Source organism: Cyrtonyx montezumae, unplaced genomic scaffold, assembly GCF_038088225.1.
Source record: "Cyrtonyx montezumae isolate F1298 unplaced genomic scaffold, pur_monq_1.0 scaffold_25, whole genome shotgun sequence".
Lineage (NCBI taxonomy): Eukaryota > Metazoa > Chordata > Aves > Galliformes > Odontophoridae > Cyrtonyx > Cyrtonyx montezumae.
The window spans coordinates 13544284-13566877 of NW_027071992.1; the positions used below are offsets into that span (position 1 = coordinate 13544284).

The 22594-nt window shown below is 43.7% G+C and overlaps 3 protein-coding genes across 3 annotated transcripts in view; 2 read left to right on the forward strand and 1 right to left on the reverse strand.

The window, feature by feature from the left end:
* The window catches only part of NPR3 (natriuretic peptide receptor 3), a 466739-nt gene that overhangs the window by 189803 nt on the left and 254342 nt on the right, over positions 1-22594 (forward strand). The gene's annotated exons all lie outside the window — the stretch shown is intronic.
* Positions 10485-12967, reverse strand: RXFP3 (relaxin family peptide receptor 3). The gene has a single exon (XM_065739715.1). The coding sequence runs from the start codon at positions 12965-12967 to the stop codon at positions 11630-11632; it is 1338 nt and encodes a 445-aa protein (XP_065595787.1). The 3' UTR covers positions 10485-11629.
* The window catches only part of ADAMTS12 (ADAM metallopeptidase with thrombospondin type 1 motif 12), a 166011-nt gene continuing 163506 nt past the window's right edge, over positions 20090-22594 (forward strand). The window contains exon 1 of the mRNA XM_065740124.1: positions 20090-20201. Within this exon, the coding sequence (XP_065596196.1) occupies positions 20090-20201 (112 nt within the window). The remainder of the gene's footprint in view (positions 20202-22594) is intronic.

The following is a 22594-nucleotide window of genomic DNA, read 5'->3' on the forward strand; positions in this document are numbered from 1 at the left end:
GAGGAAATTTTAAGGAAAGAGCATGTCTAAAAACAGGGAAAGGAGGAGATGGTCCCACCGGACTCAAAAGCAGCATGTAGGCCTGTGTTCCAAGAGCTGAGGATGGGTTACTATGTAAAGCTCAATTTCTAGTATGGGGCTGGGAAAAGAACTTGGCAACATTTACTTACGTCCTTCGTCAATATTTCCTCTGAGGCTTAGTGCAATCAGAACATTGAAATTCGAATAGTTGTTGCTATCTCTGCTCCCTTATACAAGGAGAAAGCTGGCATTGATTCAGATCTGCAGAGTGACTTAGATCTGTAGCAACATCAAAATTGTGAACCTGAAAAAAGAAGGGAGACGTCAATATATCAATGCTTTTAATTATCAGTGCTTAGGGAGTACTGTTCCAAGCATTCATGTTGTCATTCTCATAATCTGTCCTTTTAAAATGAGTTACAATCTATAGAACACACAACAGAATAGACTCAGTTTTTCTTTGAAACTCTTCCTATATTTGATTCTAACAGTAATGTCCATCTTAATGTGTCTTTGACAAAAAGCAAGCAAACAACAAAAAAGTGCAATTTGGAAAACAGTATTTTAAACCGAAGACATATGAGAGTGCTCCTTCTGAAGCCAAAAATACATTTCAGATGTCACTGAAAATAATTGAAAATGTTACTAATTCATGAGAAGGGAGAAAATAGGTATTTCTTTCAGCACTTGAAATATATCACAGGCACTGAAGAACCTCATTGTGGTGCTATTAATATAAGAAGTTCCACCTCTTTCTGTCTCTTTCTATATTAGTTCAGGACTTGAATTATCAGTATATCCAGTTATGGCATTTAATATCAGCTTTTATTGCAATAACGTGAGTTTCAAAATTGGAAGGACCTTGCCTGATCTTTCTCATGTAGCTTTGATTCCATAGACATACAATCAGATAAAGATCCATATTGTGGTTAGGCAAATGATACATCTAGATGAAGATGTTTTGCAATAATCAATCCATCCTTCCTCTCACTTTAGCAGAATTAGTTGTCCTTTAATGAAAAGAGACTGGAAACAAGTATACCATCTTACTTTCCCAACTCTTTCCTTTTACTTTCTCTTAACAATGCGTGTCATTTATTCCCATTTAATAAACTGGCTTGTTACTTAAGTGAAATGTTAGAGAAAGTTTTGATTCTATTTTTAGGGTACCTACAGTGTTAGTAATGTCACAATTGCTTTTTTTCTTCCCCAGTTTTCATCTTTTCACAGTGATTTCAATAGAATTCTTTGACTTCTTAACTTGGAAACAAGGGGGTTTATGGGTGACACTTCCTCAGTCATGAATCATAAATATCTTTTCTTGGTAAAATTCACAGTTTCAGCATTGCTGTCTGCAATTTGTTACCAACCCCTGCAGTACGTCAGAAGACAGGGAGAAAGCAGTGTAACTAGGTGTGGCAATGATGACTTTTGATATTTCTGAACTAAAAAGTGTTGTCTCATGCAGGAAGAAGGTGGAATTATCTGTGATAAAATGTGTTCAAATTATTTTCGCCATGATAAAGTTGTACAAACATTATGTACAAACCTTTTCCCTGTAAGTTTCCAGCATTTACTTCTCCATCTGCTCCTCTGTTCATTTAAGCAATGTTTGAAGCTTCTTTTGCAAAGTTGATCCCTAAAAAAATGTTTCACAATTCTGTTCTCTTCAGTGCTTTATTCGGTTTCATGTGTGCTTGTTTAGTTACACAAGGTGTATTCATTAATTGTATTTCATAAAGCTTTTTCTTTAAAATTAATGTAGTATCTCCCCTTTTCTACTCTTTTAACTGTGTATTCAAAGTAATTATTTCACATCATGCAGAAACACCCAACCAAGAGAGTACTGCCTTGTGTTGCATTATTTAATTATTTGCAGAATTAAGGGTGGTGCTGAGCTGAAGGGAAGGACTACTTTCGAAAGGAATTAACACCAAAGACAAAGAATGCTCTAAGGGAGAAAGGGAATGGATCTGCTACCTCTAAGAACCGAATACTTCTTTCCTTCCCTAAGGCTGGGTGCTTGTGTGCCCTCCAGTGTTCAATGGCATTATAGCACTTCTCTAGAGCTCAGGATTATTTTCTAACTTAAATCCCTTTGCTCTCTGTTATATCCTACTCTGATGTTTTCATTTAGAGATGCACTGCTCTAGTCCAGCTTTCTGTTGTGTGCAGACAACAAATAAAAGTCTGCTTGCTATTAGCTGTTACCAAGCACTATAATACTGATTAAGATGCTTCTATATGAGCAGGAGGCAGTAGGAGCCATTCATATGTTTAGTATTTCATGCTAAAATTAAGACCTTTAGAAACCCATAGCACTAATGCCAAGAGTCAAACCTGTGGTGCAACTGTTCCAACTGGATGGCAGATTAATTTTTTGCTGCATTAGTTCCTTACAGATAGGTGTGTGGTGTAGCAGGACAAGAGTCAGCATTACCCTCCCAACCTCTAAGTTCAGGACTTCTCTCATCCTTAAGTGCTGGGGACAAAGGGAAAAATAGGAGAAATATTACTAGAAGTCTAAAGCAGAAGGTCTTACTGACACAAAGGAAAGGAAAAGGTTCCAGAAGTGATACCTTTTATTATGAGCTGGGATCCAAATTCTGGAGCTGCATGGATGAAAAATCACAATATAAAGTCAGATGCATCTCAGCTAATTTATTTTTTTCAACACTGCCTTATTTTGTTTTTGTTCTTCTGTTTTATTTTCATGCAAGAAATACAATCTTAAAATACAATTTGCAAGTTATGAGATTTCAGGGATTTGAAGGAGAGCTAAAGTAATTCTTAAGTGCTGATATTCCAACATAATACCTAATCCCAATATCTAGGCCTTTAATAAATATTGTTAGTTGCTGTAACACTGCAAACACTGCAGTAAGACAGCTGTTAGAACTATTTTCTCTCTGAGGGTAAGAATGCTGTTCTTTTCTGAACAGAATCTTTAAATTCCTTTTGTACTATTTGATTTTTTGTGCTTGAAATCCAAGATTTCAGTCTACTTCTGAGACAGTGGCATGGAGAGCACCCCCAGCAAGTTTGTTGAAGACATCAAGCTGTGTGGTATAGGTGATATGGTAGAAGGAAGGGATGCCACCAAACGGACTTGAACAGGATTGACTCCCTGTAAAGCTAATAAGGTTCATCATGGCCAAATGCAGAGTGTTGTATTTCAATTGGTACAACCTCAGAGATTTGTGTGGAGAGGTAGAAGAGCTCATTGGGAGCAGCCCTGAGGAGGAGAGCTTGGGCATTCTGATGGACAAAAAGCTAGACTTAAGCCAGCAGCGTGCACTGGCAGCCCAGTACTGCACCCAGGTCTGAGGTCCCCAACACAAGAAGGACATTGGAGCTTAAGGAATGTGTCCAGAAGAAAGTCATGAAGATGGTCAGATGTTTGGAGTACCTCTCTTATGAAGAAAGACTGAGGGAGCTGGGCTTGTTCAGACTGGAGAATAAAAGGCTCCAGGGAAACATCACTGCATCCTTCCAGTACTTGAGAGTTGCTTACAGGTAGCACAGTACCAAATTCTAAAACAGGCAAATAGTAACAGGACAAGAAGGAATAGTTTTAAATTAAAAGAGGTATAGTTTTAAATTAAAAGAGACATAGGTTAGATGTTAGGAGGAAGTTGTTTACTCAGAGAGTGCTGAGGCCCTGGGTACAGTTTACCCAGAGAAATGTGCCCCATCCCTGGAGACACTCAAGGCCAGGTTGGATGAGGCCCTGGGCAGCCCGAGCAGGTAGGGGACAGGCAGGCCATGGCAGGCTGTTGGAACTGGATGGGCTTAATGTTCCCTTCCAACCCAAGCCATCATATGACTCTATGATCTCTGAAAATGTATCCCTGCATCTTAAATTTGAACTAGGTACTTTCATTTTTATGGTTGGCTGCACAGGTTCAGCAACTATTTGATACCCTAAATACATCCACAGAGCAGTAGGATTCCTGCTTTCTTCAGTTCAATAAGGGTACTCTACTGTATATGTGTATCATTATCTATAAAAATAGTACTGGAACCCAGTAGGAAATTACTTTTCATGAAAAAAAAAAGTAGGTTATATTTCCTCTTAATCCTCTGAGATGTTTCAGTGGAAGTAGAAAGCAGTACAAACAGCTTTGGAGTCTGAATGTTTATTACTATAAATACATAATATGAGTTCATTTGAAATATAGAAATGGATTTTACTACAGAAACTGAACTTTTTAGAGGTTTTTCAGAATAAATGTCGAGTAATACAGGCATATATTGATTCTGTTGTATTGGAACTAAGGTATATTCACAACAGTTTACTTGCTGACATAGAACCACACAGAATCACAACATGGTTGGGGTTGCTGATGGAGACCACTCAGTCCAGTGCCACCGCTCAGTGCACAGTCAGCTAAAATAGGCTGATCAAGAATGTGGCTAGTCTTGTTCTGAGTACCTCCAAAGATGGAGACTCTACACTTTTTGGTCAATCTGCCTCAGTGCTTAACTATATCATTAAAACAAAACAAAACAACAAAAAAAGTTTTTTCCTACATTTAGGTGAAATTTACTGAATTTCTCTTTGTGCCTATTGCCCGTTGTCCATTCCCTGGACAGCACTGAGATGTCTGGGTTTGTGTACTTTTCCTCCATCCCCCTGATCCCATCAGGTACTTGCACATATTGAGAAGATCCTCCAGAGTATGCTCAGCTCCAGGCTAACTAGTCCCAGCTCTTTCGGCCTCTCCTTGCATGTCAGTCCTCAGTCATCTTCATGATCACTCACTGAATTCCCTCCAGTAAGTCTCTCTCTCTTGTACTGGGGAGCACAAAACTGGACACAGAATTTCTGATGCAGCTTCATCAATGCTGAGCAGAGGGGTATCATCTCCCCTGACCTGCTGGTGATGTTCTAACTATAGGGCTGTTGGTTTTCTTTGCTGCAAGAGCACATTGCTGACCCATATTCAATTTGTCCTACAGAATCCACATGTTCTTTTCCACCAGCCTGCTTCTCCACCCCTCAGCTTCAGCCTGATGGGTTTAATGTGGGCATTATCCATGTGTTTATGGGCATTATCCATTTTGCAGTTTCTTTGTGGTTCTTGTCAGCCTGTGTCTTTATCCTATTGAAGTCCTGTGAATGGGGGTGGCATAACATCCTGATATATCAGCCACTCCAACTTTTGAATGATTTACTAGGATGCATTCTGTTCCGTGGTTAGATCATTAGCGAATATCTTGAACAGGTTCGATTTTGATTTTGATCTCACGTACCCTTCTGGTCACTGATCTCCAGGTGGTCTTCATACTGCTGATTGCAACTCCTTAAGCCCAGCCAATTCAGCCAGTTCCAATACATCTCATTTTTCACTTATCCAGTTCATACTTCATTGGCTATTCTGTGGAAGGTCACGGAGAACAGAATAGGTATTAGAAGACTGGAGGAAAGCCAAAATCACTCCAGTCATCAGAAAGGTCAAGAAGGAGAACCTGGGAAACCACAGCATCGCTTCTGTCCATGGGAAGGTGATGGAACAACTTACCCTGGATGTCATCTCCAAGCAAGTGGAAGAAAAAATGGTTATCAGGAGTAGTCAACATGGATTCACCAAGGGAAATCGTGTACGACCAATGCGGTAGCCTACTAGGATAGCCAAACTGAGTAGATGAGAGGAGAGCAGGGAATGTTGTGCACCTTGAATTCAGCAAGGCATTTGCCATTGTCTGTGATAATATCCTCGTAGGTAGGCTTTGGAAATGAGGGATACATGAGTGGATAGTGAGGTGGATTGAGAACTACCTAACTGGCAGACCTCAGAGAGTTGTGATCATTGGTACAGAACTTAGATGGAGGCATGTAACTGGAGCTCCCTACGTGTCAGTATTGAGTCCAGTCTTCTTTAACATCTTCATCAGAGTGTAGTGGAGGACTAAAAAAATGATTAGTGATCTGGATCATCACTCTTATGAGGACAGGATGAAAGACCTGAGACTGTTCAACCTGGAACAGACTGACAGGGAATCTTATCAACACTTATAAATGCCTGAAGGGCAGGTGTCAAGTGGATGAGCTCTTTTCTTTGGTGCCCAGAAAAACAACATGTGGCAGCAGGAACAAACAGGAGGACTGGAAGATCCATATGAAGATGAAAAACATATTGATTTTGAAGATGACAGAGCACTGTAACAGGCTGCCCAGAGACATTGTGGAGTCTCCTTCTCTTAAGATATTTAAAATGCTTTCCTGTGCAATGTACTGTAGAGAACCTGGTTTAGCAGTGGTTAGACTTGATGATCTCCAGAAGTCCCCTCCAACTCCTATGGCTCTGTGATTTTATGAAATGTCATGGGAAACAGTATCAAAAGCCTTATTTAGGTTGAGATAATCAACACCTATTGCTCTCCTCTCATCCACCAGATCAGTGGTATCTTTGCAGTGGATTATCAGGTGGATCAGATGTGGTTTCCCTATCATTTAAACTGAAAATTAATTGTTGATTAACTGCTTGCAACTTTATTATCTCAGCTTCAGGCTTTGGCCTGAAATGGAAATTGAAAGAATTAAATTTTCTTCCTTCTCCCTCCCTCCCTCCCTCCCTCCCTTCCTTTTTCTTCCTCCCTCCCTTCCTTTTTCTTCCTCCCTCCCTTCCTTTTTCTTCCTTCCTCCCTTCCTTTTTCTTCCTTCCTCCCTTCCTTTTTCTTCCTTCCTCCCTTCCTTTTTCTTCCTTTTCCTTCCTTCCTTTTTCTTCCTTACATCAGCACTAGAAGTCAATGCTGAACGGTTAATTTAATCATTGTACAATGAGTGTTAGCCTGAGTAAGGAACAGCATAGATCCCATGGAGAAGTACTACCTCATTTTCACAATAACTGGATGAGTGAGGAGAAGAGTTAGTGTCTGAATGAACTACTTAATTCTGCTGTTTCCCAAAGTGGTTATTCTGCTGTGTGTCACCCTAACTTTCTATTAGCACTCCCTTAGTGCAAAGGTCAAGGTTTCAAAAAACTTGCACAACAAAACAAATGGTTTCTATCTCCAGTTAGTTTCTGTTTGTTTCCATTTTGGATTGTTTTTGTTTCAGGTCACTTTGGTTGGTTGGTTGGTTTTGATTTTGGGTGTTGGTTTTCTTTTCCTTCCTCAATTTACTGTGGCATCTCATGAGTCTGTAGATGCCTAAGACATGTTAGCAGCTACACTTTACCAAAGGAATGAGTTAACTGACTGCCTAGCGTTTTCTTGTAGACTTTGTCTCCACGTCTACTGCAGTGGCTGACACTGAGATTGTGTCTGAAAGAAGCTCTTATAGCTAAATAATCATGACAAAGAAAGGTATTCTCAATATCCCCTCCTGTATGGATTAATCAGAACTTTTCTTCTGAAGCCGGAGTGAAATCAGCCTTGCTAAAATTACAGATCCAAGCTCCCAATCTAATGTTCTTGAGCTGTACTACGCTTGCATGATGTCTGCTCAAGCTCACGTGTACCCATTGGATCAGAGTTTTCTGTGCAGACACTCAACTAAATAATACAGGTATAAAGCAAAAGGTAGTGAGAGGAAGTGAATGGGTTATCATGTTTTATTCTGCTACAACGAGGACAGAAATAATTCAAAGAGAAAGTGACATAATATTTATACTGAAGAGATACTTCATAGGGAAACCTGGAAATTCAGTCTGAGATTGTTAAAGTTTTAAGAACTTGGTTTATTACCTGGGATAGGTAGGAGAACGGGTATTTAAAAGTCTTTAAACAATCAGAATTGGTGCCTGATCAGAGTATCTATGCTTATTAGGATCTAAGAGGCTGTCACTAGGTGTCAGTCTGCACCTTTGCATTCCTATCGTTCCTTAGCAATATGTTCCTCACCAGCACCCCAAGAGGAATTTTTAATAGGAAAAGATGCATCACAACAACCTCTTACAGAACTCTGTAAGTATTGTTTTGTTTATTTCAGCCACGTTTATTTCAGTCCATGAAAACATGATTGTTATAAATGAAAACACAAATATTTGGAAGAAACAAGAGTGTTCTTGAAGTGTGTTGTACATACTGCTTACTTAGGACAACCCATGATCCCATACAGTCTCAAAGCCAGAGCTGCAATAACCTTCTGGTGAGGTGACATACCTGACACTGTGTACATATCAAGCACTTGCAGTGTGCAGGTTGATGCCACTGCCTGTACAACAGAGTCCAGATCTCATGCACAGATAGTTATGATTCACAGCACGCATGGAATAAAACCTCTCTCTGCTTGTGCAGAAAGAGCTGGCACTGGCCAGCTACATAGCTGGAGATCAGGTATAAGCCAACCTTTGACCAGTTCAGGGCAGACTGTGCCTCTGTCAAATACTGTATCTGTGACTTACTTAGACCCCATGGCTTAAAGGACAGTTGACCTTTAAGAAAATAGACACATCTCTCCCAACACATCCAGAATGCTTTCTTACTTGAGTGATTTACAATACAAAATATTTTTGTATTTTCAGTGGTCAGATATCCGAGGCTTTCTCTGATCACATTATCTTGCTTGGATTCTGTAATAAACCATGGGTTGTCCTGACCTATGTGCTGTTATGCTGCCATAAAACTGCTTGTACACTGACATCCATAAAAATACAAGGGTTTTGTCATGCTAACTACCACAGAGGATGTCTTTTAGGCAATTAACCTATTGAAATTCAAAGCTATGCTTTAGATACTTCGATAGCTTTTTATGCAGTGCACAAGAGAGTCTGAGCATATGAACTGCAGAAGCAGCAAGCCAAACAGGAAGCTGTGCTGTGCAATAGTGAACACCAAGGAAAGAACGTAACTTCAAGGTCCATTTCCCATGTCTCCTTTTTATTCAGGTACATGCTCCTGTCTTACAGAAGTATGTTTAGATCTGTCTGAACTCTAGATTCAGGTGTTCATGGCATCCTTCTCCTCACGCAGCAGTGTGAGCTAGCACAAGCAGTAGGGCTTTCTCCCTCTAATGTACAAAACCCAATTACATTTCTCGCAAACCTTTTAACACATTAGGCTACTGGATTTTTATGGCCAGAAAGCTCTGAGGCTGTGGAAGCCACCTAATGTTTTAGTGCTGCACATGATTAACTGAGTCAGCACCTGAAAGCAAGGATAAGCACGTAGTCATACAGTCAGGTTCATCACTGTCCTTGAGAACGTGAAACGTAGAATTCAAGCCTGGATCCAATTTCTCTTCTATATTTATTTGTACAGGAGAAAAAAACTCTAGGGCTCATGTTCACACCATTATGCTACTATTGAAGTAGCATTCAATGGTTAGCATTTCCTTTCTGACCCCATATCAGTGAGCATCTCACGCAACAGGAAACTGTTTCAAACCAGAGCATTCAAGCGCATCCAGACTGAAGTCCAGAGTTTCACTCATTCCCAGGAACATAGAAGGTGGAAAGAAGCATCTCCTACATTGTGGGCAAGAGCTCTGCCCACTGATGCAGCATTTAAAAAGGCAAGAGGAAAGAGCATAATCTGCACATGCATCAAAGGCGGGACAGGAGAAGCATGTCTAGACAAAGGGACAGGTAGAATCAGTTAAGCTTACATCCCCTCTTAACTTCGTGTGGCCTGGTACAGGGTGTTCTGTGTCAGGGTGCAGAGCTGCCTCCGTGGCTTGTGGTGCACACAGCAGCCACTCCTGAGTGCAGGATCCCCATGAAACATAAACAATGCTACAAACCTGAGCAGACTTATGCATGCTCAAGAGCAGTCTTCAGGCACATAAAATTTTACTACAAAACTTTAAGTACCTACAGACTTCAACTGGCAGCCAAGTCAGCATTTAGGAACTTAGAGAAATTCTTGTACAGTACTTAAGTGCTCCAGATCTTCTACAGATGTGGGTTTTTTTCTTGTTTGCTTATTTTCTTCCCCCCCCCTCCCCTCCCTCAAGTCTTTGCATCTTTGTACATATGTCTATCAGCTGCCAGCTCACTTCTGCTGCTCTCCAGGCTCCTTCCAAATCTCAGCACCTTCCCAGTTAGGGGCAACCAAGGCTGCAGTAAAAGTTCCACTGATTTGAACAAAAGAACGAGCATTTCATTGCAAGAAGCAGAACCAGCTGCTTCCATACCAAACTGGAATTTTACAACAGGAGTTAGTACAATAAGCCTAAAGGATTCTGCAAGGCATAATTGTTACTAATGGCATTGCAGTTTTCTCTGACCAGAAATAGTGAGTTTGCCCTGTATCTGTGCTTAGAAGTGACATACAGCCCCCTGCAGAAACACTTCCACCTCACAGAGTCAAGTATACATTGGACTTCTGCTACAAGAGAGGAAGGTGGGAGTAAAGAAGGTGGGAATAGAGAAGGCTGCTTTTTCAATAATGTGTTAATATATTCAACCAATTTGCAAGTTTTGGTATTAATCATGTTTTGACAAGAAAAAATTGTTTTTCTCATTTTCTTAAAAAAATAAAATAAAAAGCTTTGACCTTTTAAAATATTTCACCATATAAAAAAACATTCTAGAAAATACATAACTTTACCATAACAAGTTTCACAAGCTGAAATTGTACTTTTCATACCTTCATTTTCATTCTAGATCAACCCCAAACTATTCCCCAGCTGCTTCTTTGGAACACCAGTTGGGATGGGAAGTCTCTGCCCTTCTCTGGGGTGCTAAGCTGAAGATTCTTGGGTTTCTTACACCTTAGGATTTGAGACTGACTTAACTGAAACACTGGTGAGTATCAGGGCAGACCCTTTACAAACAGAACTTTGTATCTGGCTTTAGGTGAAATAAGTATTCCGGAGCAAACAGGTAGAAGTTGCTGTAATCTGATATTATTTTTCCCCTTTTTCTCCTTTATTTACAGTTGTGCTGATCTCCTGGAGTGAATTGCCCAACAGTCTGAGGCACAAGAGCAGAACCTGCAGCCTCTGTGTGGCTGAAGAGTCACCTGTCTTAAAGCTCATGTCTGCGTGTTTCCCACTGCAGCAGGGCTAGGGAACACAATGTTAAGAAACAGCAGGGTGTAAGCCCCTTTCTTCCAAACCCAGTCAAATCAACCTCTCTTTGTGAAGCTGCAAGTCCTGCCCCAGGCTTACTCCTTGGCTATCCAGGATCTGGTGCAGATACTGGTAGCAGCAGAGGGGATGAGGAAGCTGAAAAAGCAGGTCCTGCAAGGATCCAGTGGGGAGCACATTACTCCTTGACCCCTCTTTTTGGTCCCTGGGATGGGAGAAAAGAGCTGAGCCTGAACAAGCAGGAGCCCTGTACCTGCTTGTCCAGGCCCCTTAATGCTCATGCCAAGAGGCTGTGGGAACAGCCTTGCTTCACCCCAACCAGCCCCACCCTCCCTGGTTGAGCCACAGCTGGAGCTCCAGCAGGAGCCAAGTCAGGTGCAAGTACTGAAAAGCCACTATTAGAGACACCCTGATCCCTAGCACACCACAACATTCCTCCCCCTGCTCTCCAGTCTGGGGTACACTTTCAAGATAGTTTTCATCGCACAGCTTCCAAGAGCAGACAACTCCAGCAGAGCTTCTCCCACCCTCGCCCACCTATCTCACCTCCCCTTGTCCTCAGTAGGAATTCAACATCCCAGGGCCACATCCCACACAGAACCCCCTCCCAGTCCCATGCCCAGAGCCATCTCAGCAGTGCTGCTCCACAGAGGCAGAGGGTAGCATGTCACATCGGCTGCTGTACACCACCACCCCAGGCGGGTAGTACGCCAGCTCTGGCTGGACAGCCACAGCTGCAGAGGAAGGTGCAACAGGGTGGACAGGCACCAAGGCGTGCAGGGCTTGCTCCTCCTGCTCCGGCTTAGTGGTGTCGGTGAAGGGACGCATGGTGGTGAGCGAAGGTGAGGTGATCCTCCAGAGGAGGCTCTTCAGCGCCTTGCGGAACTCCCTGCGCATCAAGCAGTAGAGGATGGGGTTGAGGCAGCTGTTGGAGTGCGCCAGGCACACGCTGATGGGGAAGAGGTACACCTGGGATTGGAAGTACTCAGCACTGAAGTGCACCACGTTGAGCTTGATGAGGATGCCCCAGGTCGTGAGTGCTTGGTTGGGCAGCCAGCACAAGAAGAACGACAGCACCACGATGGACACTGACTTAGTCACTTTGGAGCGGCGCTTGGTGCTGGGACCACTGCAAGTGCTGCCAACATGTTTGTCACTGATGAAGCGCACCAGGAGCAAGTAGCAGAGGCTGATGATGGCCAGCGGCAGCACAAAGCCCAGCAGCACCTTTTGGGTTTGGTACAGACCCAGCCAGAACTGTGCATTGCTGCTTCGGCCCTCAGGGAACTTGACAAGGCAGAGGACATCATCAAAGACAGTGGCAGTGGTGGAAAAAATGGCTTGGGGAAGAGAAGCCAGGATTGCCAACAGCCAGATGAGTGCACAGAGCCACTTGGCGGAGCAGCAGCCACCCAGAGGGTCACCTCGCCCCTGGTTCTTCAAGGCTGAAGCCACAGAGCGATATCGAGCCACACTCATGGCAGTAAGGAAGAAGACACTGGCATACATGTTCATGGCTGTCACATAGGAGACAATCTTACACATTGCCTTGCCGAAGAGCCAGTTGAAATCCAGTGCATTCTCCACAGCCCAGAAGGGTAAGGTCAGCACAAACTGAAAGTCAGTCACAGCCAGGCTGGTCACAAAGAGGTTGATGGAGGACTTCCTCCAGCCTTGCTTGCTTTTCATCAGGTAGAGCACCAGCAGGTTGCCCACCAGTCCCAGGGCACACACCACAGAGTACACCAGAGAGATGACAATCCGCACCACGTCGGAGCTGTCTCCCTGCATCCCATCGGCTCGATCCAAGTTGAGATTCTTGAAGAGCTGCAGGAAGGACACATTGCTCCTGTTGCCCATCTGGCCGCCCTCCAGCAAACCCAGTGGCGCGTCCCAGGGCTCCCGACCCGCTCCCTCTTTCATGCCGGCGGCCGCCGAGCAGGATCCGCGCTCGCAGGGCTCACCCATCCCATACTCAGCAGGGAGGCGGAGGCTCCGCTTCCCCAGCCCCAGAGCACTAACCTACGGAGCACAGCAGGCAGCGGCTGTGCCACTCGGTGGGGCGGTGCGGCCGCTGCGCTTATATCCGTCCCCGCGGGGCCGGGGCATGCGCGGCGGCGGCTGCGGAGCTCTCCCGGGTGCTGAGTGCTGCGGCCGCGCCCCCGTTCCAACCCCTTCTGCTCTCAGTTCCAGCCCCGACTGTGCTGAGGTGATCGCACGGCTCCAGCTCTTCGATTTTTAGGGGGTTTGTTATGCTCCGCTGTCCCGCGCTGGGACAGCCGTGGAGTCGGGAGTGTGCTCCTCGTGGCTAAGAGATGCTCAGCCGCCTCTCCCTCCGACTCCTAAGAAAAGTAGAGTCTAGCCGGTGTTTTACGTTCCGGAGAGCATCCCTGCCCTTCTGCAGCCGTCCCGCGGCAACTGGGGAATGCCGGAGGTGCTGAGCTTTGCTTGTCAGCTCGCTTCCTTCCTTAAGAGGAAATTCTGCATGCAGTGCAGGGACCGTATGGATGTCCCGAGGTGGAAGGGACCCACAAGGATGACTGAGTCCAACGCCTGGCTCCACGCGGCACCACCCGAAATACAAACGCTATGTCTGAGAGCGATGTCCAAATAGTGCTAGAGTTCCAGCAGCTCGGGGCCGAGCCCACTGTGCCGGGCAGCCTGTTCCATGCCCACCGTCCTGTGAAGCAGAATCTTTTCCCAGCAATCCCCGACCCGCCCGACGCAGTTCCGTGCCACTTCCTAGAGTGCTTCCAGCACCTTTCCAGCTCTGGGGAAACCAGAGTGGCTATCGCTGCTTTTAGCGGAGCAGCTCCGGCAGCCGTCCGCCCGCAGGGGGCCCCGGAGCACCGGCCCCGGCTGCGCCCGGACCCGCAGCTCGGAACCGACGGGACCCCCATCGCCCGGCACCGCGCCTGGAGGCTGCTCCCTGCAGCAGGTGAGAAGAGGAAACGGGGCTTTCCTCCTCTTCCCATGCTAAATGGAGCAAAATAAACGTATAATTTGGAAAGGAAATAGATCTCACACATACTTAAATTAACCATTGTATAAAGATATGCCAGGTGAACTACGCCTCCGTAGTCTCAGAGCAGATTTATTTTGCTGAAATGATTGCAAAGATGCCAATGTGTGGGCCACTTGTTGTGAGTGGTTCACTTTCCACTCTGTTTTACATCTGCAGTGACTCTGTGGAAGTATCAGCCTGTTAAGGGAAATTCTGACAGAGGATGTGAGTGATCTGGAAGTTCTATGCATCAACTGTATTGTGTTTAATGGAGGAATTAGCTCTGTAATTAATTGTAATGCTTTGGGAAGGTTGAGCCTTGAGATTACTTGCTACACTAAATACGTCAGTGCTAGAATGAAAAACAATTGACAGTGGGAAGTGGAGAGAACAGATACACTGCTTTTTGTTATTCACACAGAAAAAACGCTATAGAATGAGAAGAGAGGTACCTGATGGGAATACTGATTGTGGACTTTGGGCTCAAGAATGCAAGGGCAAGATGCTTGCCCAGGTCTTCTGCTTGTACTCTGACCACTGGACAGACATTTTCTGACCACACAGACACTTTCTGGCTTCAAATATTTTCTCTTTTTCTTTCATTGTTCTTCACGAAGAAGAGGAAGTTTTAGAGGCAGTGAAAGGAACTTGTTACAGTCAGATGAATAGTCAAATATTCACTGAATGATTTATTTGTCACATCATCAGAATATTTCTGTAGCTGGGAAATGTATAAAAAGTTGTCTGATTTTTTGAAGAAATGTTTCACAATTCATGATACACATTACCTAATGTTTATTATTTTGTAAATGCTTCCTTCTACTTGCTCCATGAATATGCCGACCCTGAGGGATCTATATAATTTTTTTTCACTTGCTTGACAAACTTATTCTAAAAACAAAGGATTGGGTATGAATACAACTGTGGCTGAACTGGTTGTATGCAGTGCTAGAACGTTTTGGCAGAGAGCCAATGGGGCTTTGTTTTCAGCATGAAAGGTTTTTATTATTTATTTATTTATTTTGTGGCAGAAAATATATTTTTTGAATTATTGAATGTGTCATTATTGCAACTAAAGAAACGTTGTAAATGGGACTGTTTCTCAGGGCATTTCTGAGGCTCCAAAATAGTTTTCTTTAATTCTTTTTTTTTTTTCTATTCTACATACAAAAGAAAAAGACCAGTAGTATAAAGATCTTGAATGCATTAATTGTTTATGCATTACTTAGATTGACTTGACAATATTCTTAAATGTTATGTTCCCACAGGATTCTGTTCTGATTCTTTTAAGGACTTTACTATTTCGTATTGTTTAAATACTTATTTATTTTTCTCTGTTCTAATTTCTAGAACCTATATGGTCTTCTCTTGGCATTTTATGAGCTCATGGTTGAGCTCTCACACTTTTGATTACCTTCATATAGTTAACTGTTACCATTTGAACTGCATTTTATGGTTCCGCTATCCCTCTCCTGATGGTGAATACTTGGTGTAATTCGTTGTGTATCCACTAGGTGCTCATAAAGGTGATCATGGGAACGTGAGAGACAAGTATACACATTTTCTTTACAAAAACTCAGTTAGATAACACAATCATCATGTTCAAAGGAAAACTCCAGAAGGTATTATTTGAATGTAAATATGAATTTTAATGATATTTGTGGGTTCCTTTGAATCCGAAGTACTCTCCATGTACTCTCCTCATTTACTTTCTATGCATATCACTAACAACATATTTACGTGGCTCTAATTAAAAAAATAAAAGTTATTTTCAGTGACCTACTGCTCCACAATTTTGCTTTAAATTGTTAATATAGACACTAAGATCAACTGAGCTTTTAAATTTACATGAACAAAGTGACCATTTTGCAAATTACTTGTCCAATTACAAATGATCCAAATTTGAGCACTGGAATCTGAATGTAACCCCCCTCTCCCTTCCCTCCCCCCCTCTTTCTTTTAATGGAACCACTTACTGCTTTAGAGTTTGTTTCATTCTATTACTTGAATCTGCCTGCAGACGTACCATAAGTGGAATGTAAGCAAATATTTTTTGCATGAGTAACTTAAGAAATTCCAAAAATATTTAGAGAAGGACTAAAATGGAAAGTGGGAGATCCAGCACTGTCTCTATTTCAGTTAACAGAAATTAGCTGTGTTAGGAGACTCCATCTCTAAAGGGGAAAGAGGGAAAATATATATATTTTTAGATGTTATCGCATACTCCCCTCTAAATTTGTCTTTGAAAGGAACCAGCAGATGCCCAGACACACTCAGCAATCTCTCTAGTGTTCTTGGGATCTGGAGTCATTCTTTCAAAGTGCACTTCTCTGCTAATACTCTGTATCTTTAACGTGGCCCACCAAAACACATTTGATCTATCTCATTAACATTTCTAATCCAAGCAAATTCTTAAGCTGCCTTAACAGACAAGTCAGGCCCAGATGGTTTTTCGCCTTGTATGCACAGATAAGGATGTACCTTCCTCTAGAGGCATCTCTCTGCTGACAGAGGAGCAGACAACCAAGCATATGTTACATGTCTTTTAGATCTCTAAACGTAAGGCAGGAGTTGCTAACTCTCAGTGTCTTCAGCTGGACTTCATTGTCTTGCAGCTCCTCGTTGTCAAATCATGTAGTTCATGGTGTTGTTCCTCACTCCTCTTAACTTCTGCTTTTCCACCTCTCTGCACACATTTACACAAATACATGAAATCCTATACATATATTCCTTTTACCTGAGGTCTGGAAATTGAAAGGGGTTCAGGTATGGGTAGCTTGACAGGGTCTCTTAATTGTATGTCTTGACATTTCTGACCTCCTTTCAATAAGTGTACGGCCTTTTTTGTGTCTGAACTGCAGTTACTGAACCACAATACCGTTGCTGTCACAAGAATATAACTGATGTTGTGATGTATTCTTTTTCTTTTTGTAATTGACGTTGAACTGTAAAAAAAAAAAAAAAAAAAAAGAGTAGCCCTTATGTTCACAAAATACAATTAATGAATCATTACATTTTAACAAAATGGTTTAATATTTACCTATTTTGTTTTCATATCCCATTAATGGTCTCCTAAGACAGATCTGCCCTAGAAAGACACAGTTCCATGAATTCTCAGCACTGAAACAGCTGGTCCCAGTTTGTCTGCACAGCATGAAAGTGCTTTCTAGTTATGCCATTGCTCCACATTTTAAGTGTGTGCTATTCTGTCAGCCAGCACCAGAGCAGCATGTAAGCTGGAATCCAACTGTCCCCCAGTGTATTTTCTGACACTGCACCCAGAGTATGCGTATGTGTGTGCTGGCACAAAGCCCAGGAAATTATAGATGTTTCAGATCAGATTCCCACAGTTCCATTTTTTTTTCATTCTGTATGGCTTTCACGTCTGTAATTTTTGGTCATTAATAAAATATAATCAAAACAAAACACCCACATTCCCACTAATGCTCTTGAGTTTGTTAAGTCTTTATTTCTTCATCATGTCCCAATTTTTTTTCCCTTCTCTCATGACTGGAGAGGAGATATTAGAGCAAACATACAGCACTGAGAGTTAAACCAATACAAGCTCTGTAGTTTTGGAGACAAAGAAAAGTGGAAAGAAAAGCATTTTATGCTTCAAAGAGAATTATGGGCAATAGGAAGTAACTTCCGCTGAAGAAACCAAGATGGGATCCTGCACAAAATATTAGTTGCCTCATACCAGGTACAGCAAACAAAAGATGACTGGAAACTGCATCAGATAAACAGTTATATGCCTCACACAGAAGGATTGTTTTTCTGAATGCCTTCAAGAAGTTTTCCAACCCAGCAGTTTGTATAGACATGCCCATCCCTTGAACTTTCAACCCTTCTTTCCACTCCTCCAAGTCTGTTCCACTCATTTTAGTTCTTTCTATTCCATTCACTCTAGGCACGTCCTTATTCTCCAATTTAGTTAAAATATTTAACTTAATTTTTCAAATGTTAAGTTTTGAAGACATCATATAGATTTCAGGTCACACATTCCTTCAAATTAATTTCAGTGGTGTGCTGAGAGAGAGTTAAATTGGCTACAATTTCAAATGTCACAGAACAGTCTAGTGCCCAGTATGTGACTAGAATACTAAAAAATAAAATCATAATGGCAAGCACATCAGGAAATTTGTCACTGTAACACGAAAGATTCATATGTAAAATACTGTTGTATTAAATAAATATGGCCCAATGAAAAATTCTTTTGGCAAATGTTGCTGGATATAAAATATTACACAAAATCACTCTCCTGCAAAATCTGTGCCATTCCATTTGTCATTCCATTAGCCAGAAGAGAGCACATTATGACTCATAAATAAAATATCTCTACTCTTTCACAAATATGTTTTGTTTCCGGAAATATCATGTCCCAAGCTTGGGAGAAGCTGCATTTCTAACTCATTTAGAAATCCTTGGATTTTTAACTCTTTCTTGTATTTTTGTCCCCTGGACTTTGAGGGATGTTTGCAATTAAATGGGAATCTTTGTCTCTGGGTAACTTTCAACAGAAGAGTGAGGATTGTTAAGCCTTGATAGCCTTGAAATTGCCCAAGAAACAAGTGGTATGGTCAGCTTTAAGCAGGGGCTACTGAAAAACTCAGCATTGGCCACAGTGTTAGGACAGCGCCGAAATGGTGCCATTAGGAAGCCAAGTGTCTAGGCTGTTACTTCCAGTACTTGAAGGGAGCTCATAAGCAGGATGAGGACCAGATTTTTATACAGTCTGACAGAGATAGGATGAAAGGGGATGGCTTTAAACCAAAAGAGGGGAAATTTATGTTAGACGTTCGGAAGAAATTCTTCCCACAGAGAGTGCTGAGGAGTTGGCACTGCCCAGAGAAGTTGTGATGCCCCATCCCTGGATTTACTCAAGGCCGGGTTGGATGGGGCCCTGGGCAGCCTAAGCCAGTGGGGGGCAGCCAGACCATGGCAGGGGTTGGAAGTGGATTGATGCCATAAATTGGTCGATCAGGAAACTCAAGTTGGAGGGTTAGAAAGCAGTCACTCTATTTTCTCAGTGCTAGATGCATGGAGGACAAGCTCCTCTTGCATACCTTCCACAAAAGATATTCAGTTTATGTATACACATACTGGAGGTACATACATATTCAATACTTGCTTTCACATCTAACAGACTCAAAGCAGAACTTCCCTAATGTACTTGATGCAAAGACTAACAGAAATTCCACTGTCTGCTTGGTACAAAAAGTGTATCACCGTTAACTGCTCAATACAAAAACGGAGACCCCATTGTCTAAACAGTTGTCCACCAAGGGACTTACCAAGCTTAACAATATCACTATAAATTGTACCAGGATGATCTTTGAAGTCCCTCCCAGTCCAAACCATTCTATGACCCTGTGAGGCAGAAGCTGTATTTAGTCATCTTCGATAAAGAGTTGAGAGCACCCAGTTAAAAATACAAACTTTAAGGTGATTAGAAGTCCTCCCCATCATGGACCGCGGGGTGATGTTTGGAATGTCTCCCAGTGCGGTAACACGGAGACTCAGCGGGGTAAATTGTGCAGAGGCCACGGCATGGCTGCTGAAGTGCCAGGTGCTCAGCGGCCTTGGGGCATCTCCCATCGCCTCAGGAATCGCCCCTTCAGTGGGAAACACTTTACGTATCTGCGTGCTTCGAGTGCTTTCGTGTTAGGGGTAGTTCTTGCCGTGTGAGCGGGGCTGCCTTACGGGAGCGGGGATGAGGGGCTGTTCCCTTCCCACGGCCTTTCAGCGCAGACCCGGGAGTGCAGCCAGGCTGCTGCGGGACGGCCCTCCCCGCGTCCGCAGCCGCGTAAGGCGGGCGGAGGGGCCGGCTGCCCCCGCCCGCCGCCGGTGGGGCTCGCTCCGCTCGGGCGCGTTATCCCCGGCGGCTCCGAGGCGGGGCGGGGGGGTGCACCCGTCAACATCTCCCTTCCCCCCGGCCCTCCTTCCTCCGCCGGCAGAAATCAGACACCGGGACGGCCCCGCGCAGCCCTTCTGGGGAGCGGCTCCGGAGTGCGGGCGGTGCCGGGAGGCCGCTCCGCCGCTGCCCGGCCATGCCGCGGCCCGGCTGAGCGCTGCCCTCCCGCACCATGCCATGCGTCCCGCCGAGCTGGGCGGCGAGCGGCTCCTTCTGGCTCCTCGTCCTTCACGTCCCGGCGCTGTGCGGGGCGGGCGGGTCGCTCTTCCCCGACGGAAGGCAAGGTCGGTGGGACGCGGGCGGGGAGAGCTCCGGAGGGAAGGAGGGATGGACGGAGGCGGCCGGGGCGGGCTCCGGCTGTTCCCCGCCGGGCTGCCTTGCTCCGGGTTTGCTGGCTTTTTTTTATTCTTATTATTATTTTCTTTTCTGCTGTTATCCAGGCAGGAGTGGTTTAAATCCGCCGCGGATCTATCTGCGCTGTTGCGGAGCGTGGGCTCCGTGCGCTGCCCGTGCGATGCTGCCGGGGCTGCCCTGAGACTTTAAACTGAACGTTTGCAGCGGTAAAGCACAGCTCTGGCAGCGCCTTCCTGTTGCTTTTTGGAAGTCGATGAGTTGTGCTGTGTAGATAACGGCATTGCTACATCCCAGGTTTCGTTCATGTTCCTCGTTAAGAATCACCTAATTACCAGTGTCATTTCTCACTACCAAACTGAAAGAGCTTACAGTCTGATTGTTTTTATCACTTCTTTACTGAAGCAGCCTGACTTTGTTAGGACAAGACACAGAAGTTTTGCTCTTCCAGATGGAGGGAAAAAGAAATGCAACCAAGAATTAATCCCTTATATTTGCATCTGCCAAACATTAAGGCTTATCATGAGGCTTATCCTTCTCCCTAAGTCTTCTTTAGGATGAGAAGTAATGGCCTTATGTAGCGCCAGGGGAGGTTCAGGCTGGATATTAGGAAATACTCCTCATCAGAACAGGCTGCCCAGGGAGGTGATGGAGTCAGCATCCCTGGATGTATTTGAAAACTGTAAAGATGTAGCACTTGGGAACGTGGTTTAATGGGCAGTGGTGATGGGTTGGTAGTTTGACTTTGTGATCCTACTGGTCTTTTCCAGCCTTAGTGGTTCTATAGTTCTGTGTGCGCTGAAGGCAGCAGGCTAAGGCTGAGGATTTGTGTGTTAGAGAAGCCTCTTGTTAAACATTCCCTGGCTATCAGGTGACTTTCACAGGTGGCTTAACTTCTCCATATCCATCCATAGCTGCTGGACCTCTGGGGTAGTGTAACTTAGGAATTCTATGCTGCTTCCAGAATAAGGAGAGTTAAGAGAAGCAGTTCCCAAGGGAGGAATGTCATTAGTTAGAAGACTCTGCCATGTCATCATAGTCTTGAAAATGTAGGATAAAATTTTGTTTTCTGAAAGTTTTCCTGATTGAATCAACACCTGTGGAGCTGTCAGCAGAAGAGCGTGAGCATGGAGGTCTTCTGTGTCCCTTAGAGACAGACAGAAAAAGTTGTTATATAAACTTCCTGGAAAATGAGCAACAGTTATCCTGAAGCTAGTCTCTATTGGGTTCACTTAGAGTGATTGAATACCATTTGTTTCTATCCCTCAGACAGGACAGGAATAGCTGCATTACCACTTGGTAGATGTTTATTTCCAAGGTATTTAGAAATTGATGTAGAATTAACTTCATTTTGTAGGCATCAAACCCTAAGATTTTCTAAACTCTGCATAAAGGAACAGTTCAAAATTATATTCTTTTCCTGAGGAAGGCAGAGTGTAGATAGAGGTAAGTGTGAAGTGTGCAACAACTAGGACTAAAACACCATGGGTGCTAGGTGTGCATATTCACTTGGCATCCATGGTATCACTGATCAGACAGTTAATACTGCTACAGGATGAAGGCCTCCCTGGATGGATATTTTCCAGGATGAGTCTTTTAACAGGAGGGGTATTTCCTGCATGCAGGGCCTTTCTTTGTCTTAGGAAGACTTCTGCCAGAGATGAAAAACACTATTTGCTATCCCAGGGAATCATGGTCTGAGGCACAGATGCAGATGGACTACAGAGATGAAGATGAGTCAATGCAAGTGGTGTGTCACGTCTTAAAGGAGTGTTTTGAGAAGAACATATTTTCCCTCTAAAATAAATTGTGCATTTTCTGTCCCATGTGACAGACCATGACTGTTTTTATCCCTGTTTATCTGCTCTGTGTACAGCAGTTCTTAATATAGGCAGTACTCTGCCACATGTTGTAAGTTTGAATCCACACAGGAGTGGAGCAGACAGCAGTGGTTTTAAGTATTGTCAGATGTTTCTCAAGTCATAGAATTGGAAGGGTCTGTAGGGAGGGTTCCTCAAATGACTTAATAAATTCTTAGATTTCTTAGGCAAGCCCTATGGGCCTGAGTCTTGTTAGTCCGTATGTCTGGAATGATCCTTGCATGCACTGTGATTCCAAGGCAAAGAGCTGATTGAACACATTCTATTGAACATGCTTAATATGATGCTCCGGTTCTGCTTATCACAATGATGCAAGCCAGCATGCCCAAATGGCAGTTGTGGGAAGATAAACTGTTCTCCACACTGATGCTCCTCAAGCCTAAATGGATATCTTCCATTACTTGGCCTGCAAATCTTGAGCTCGACCACTTGGCGGGTGAAGCTTC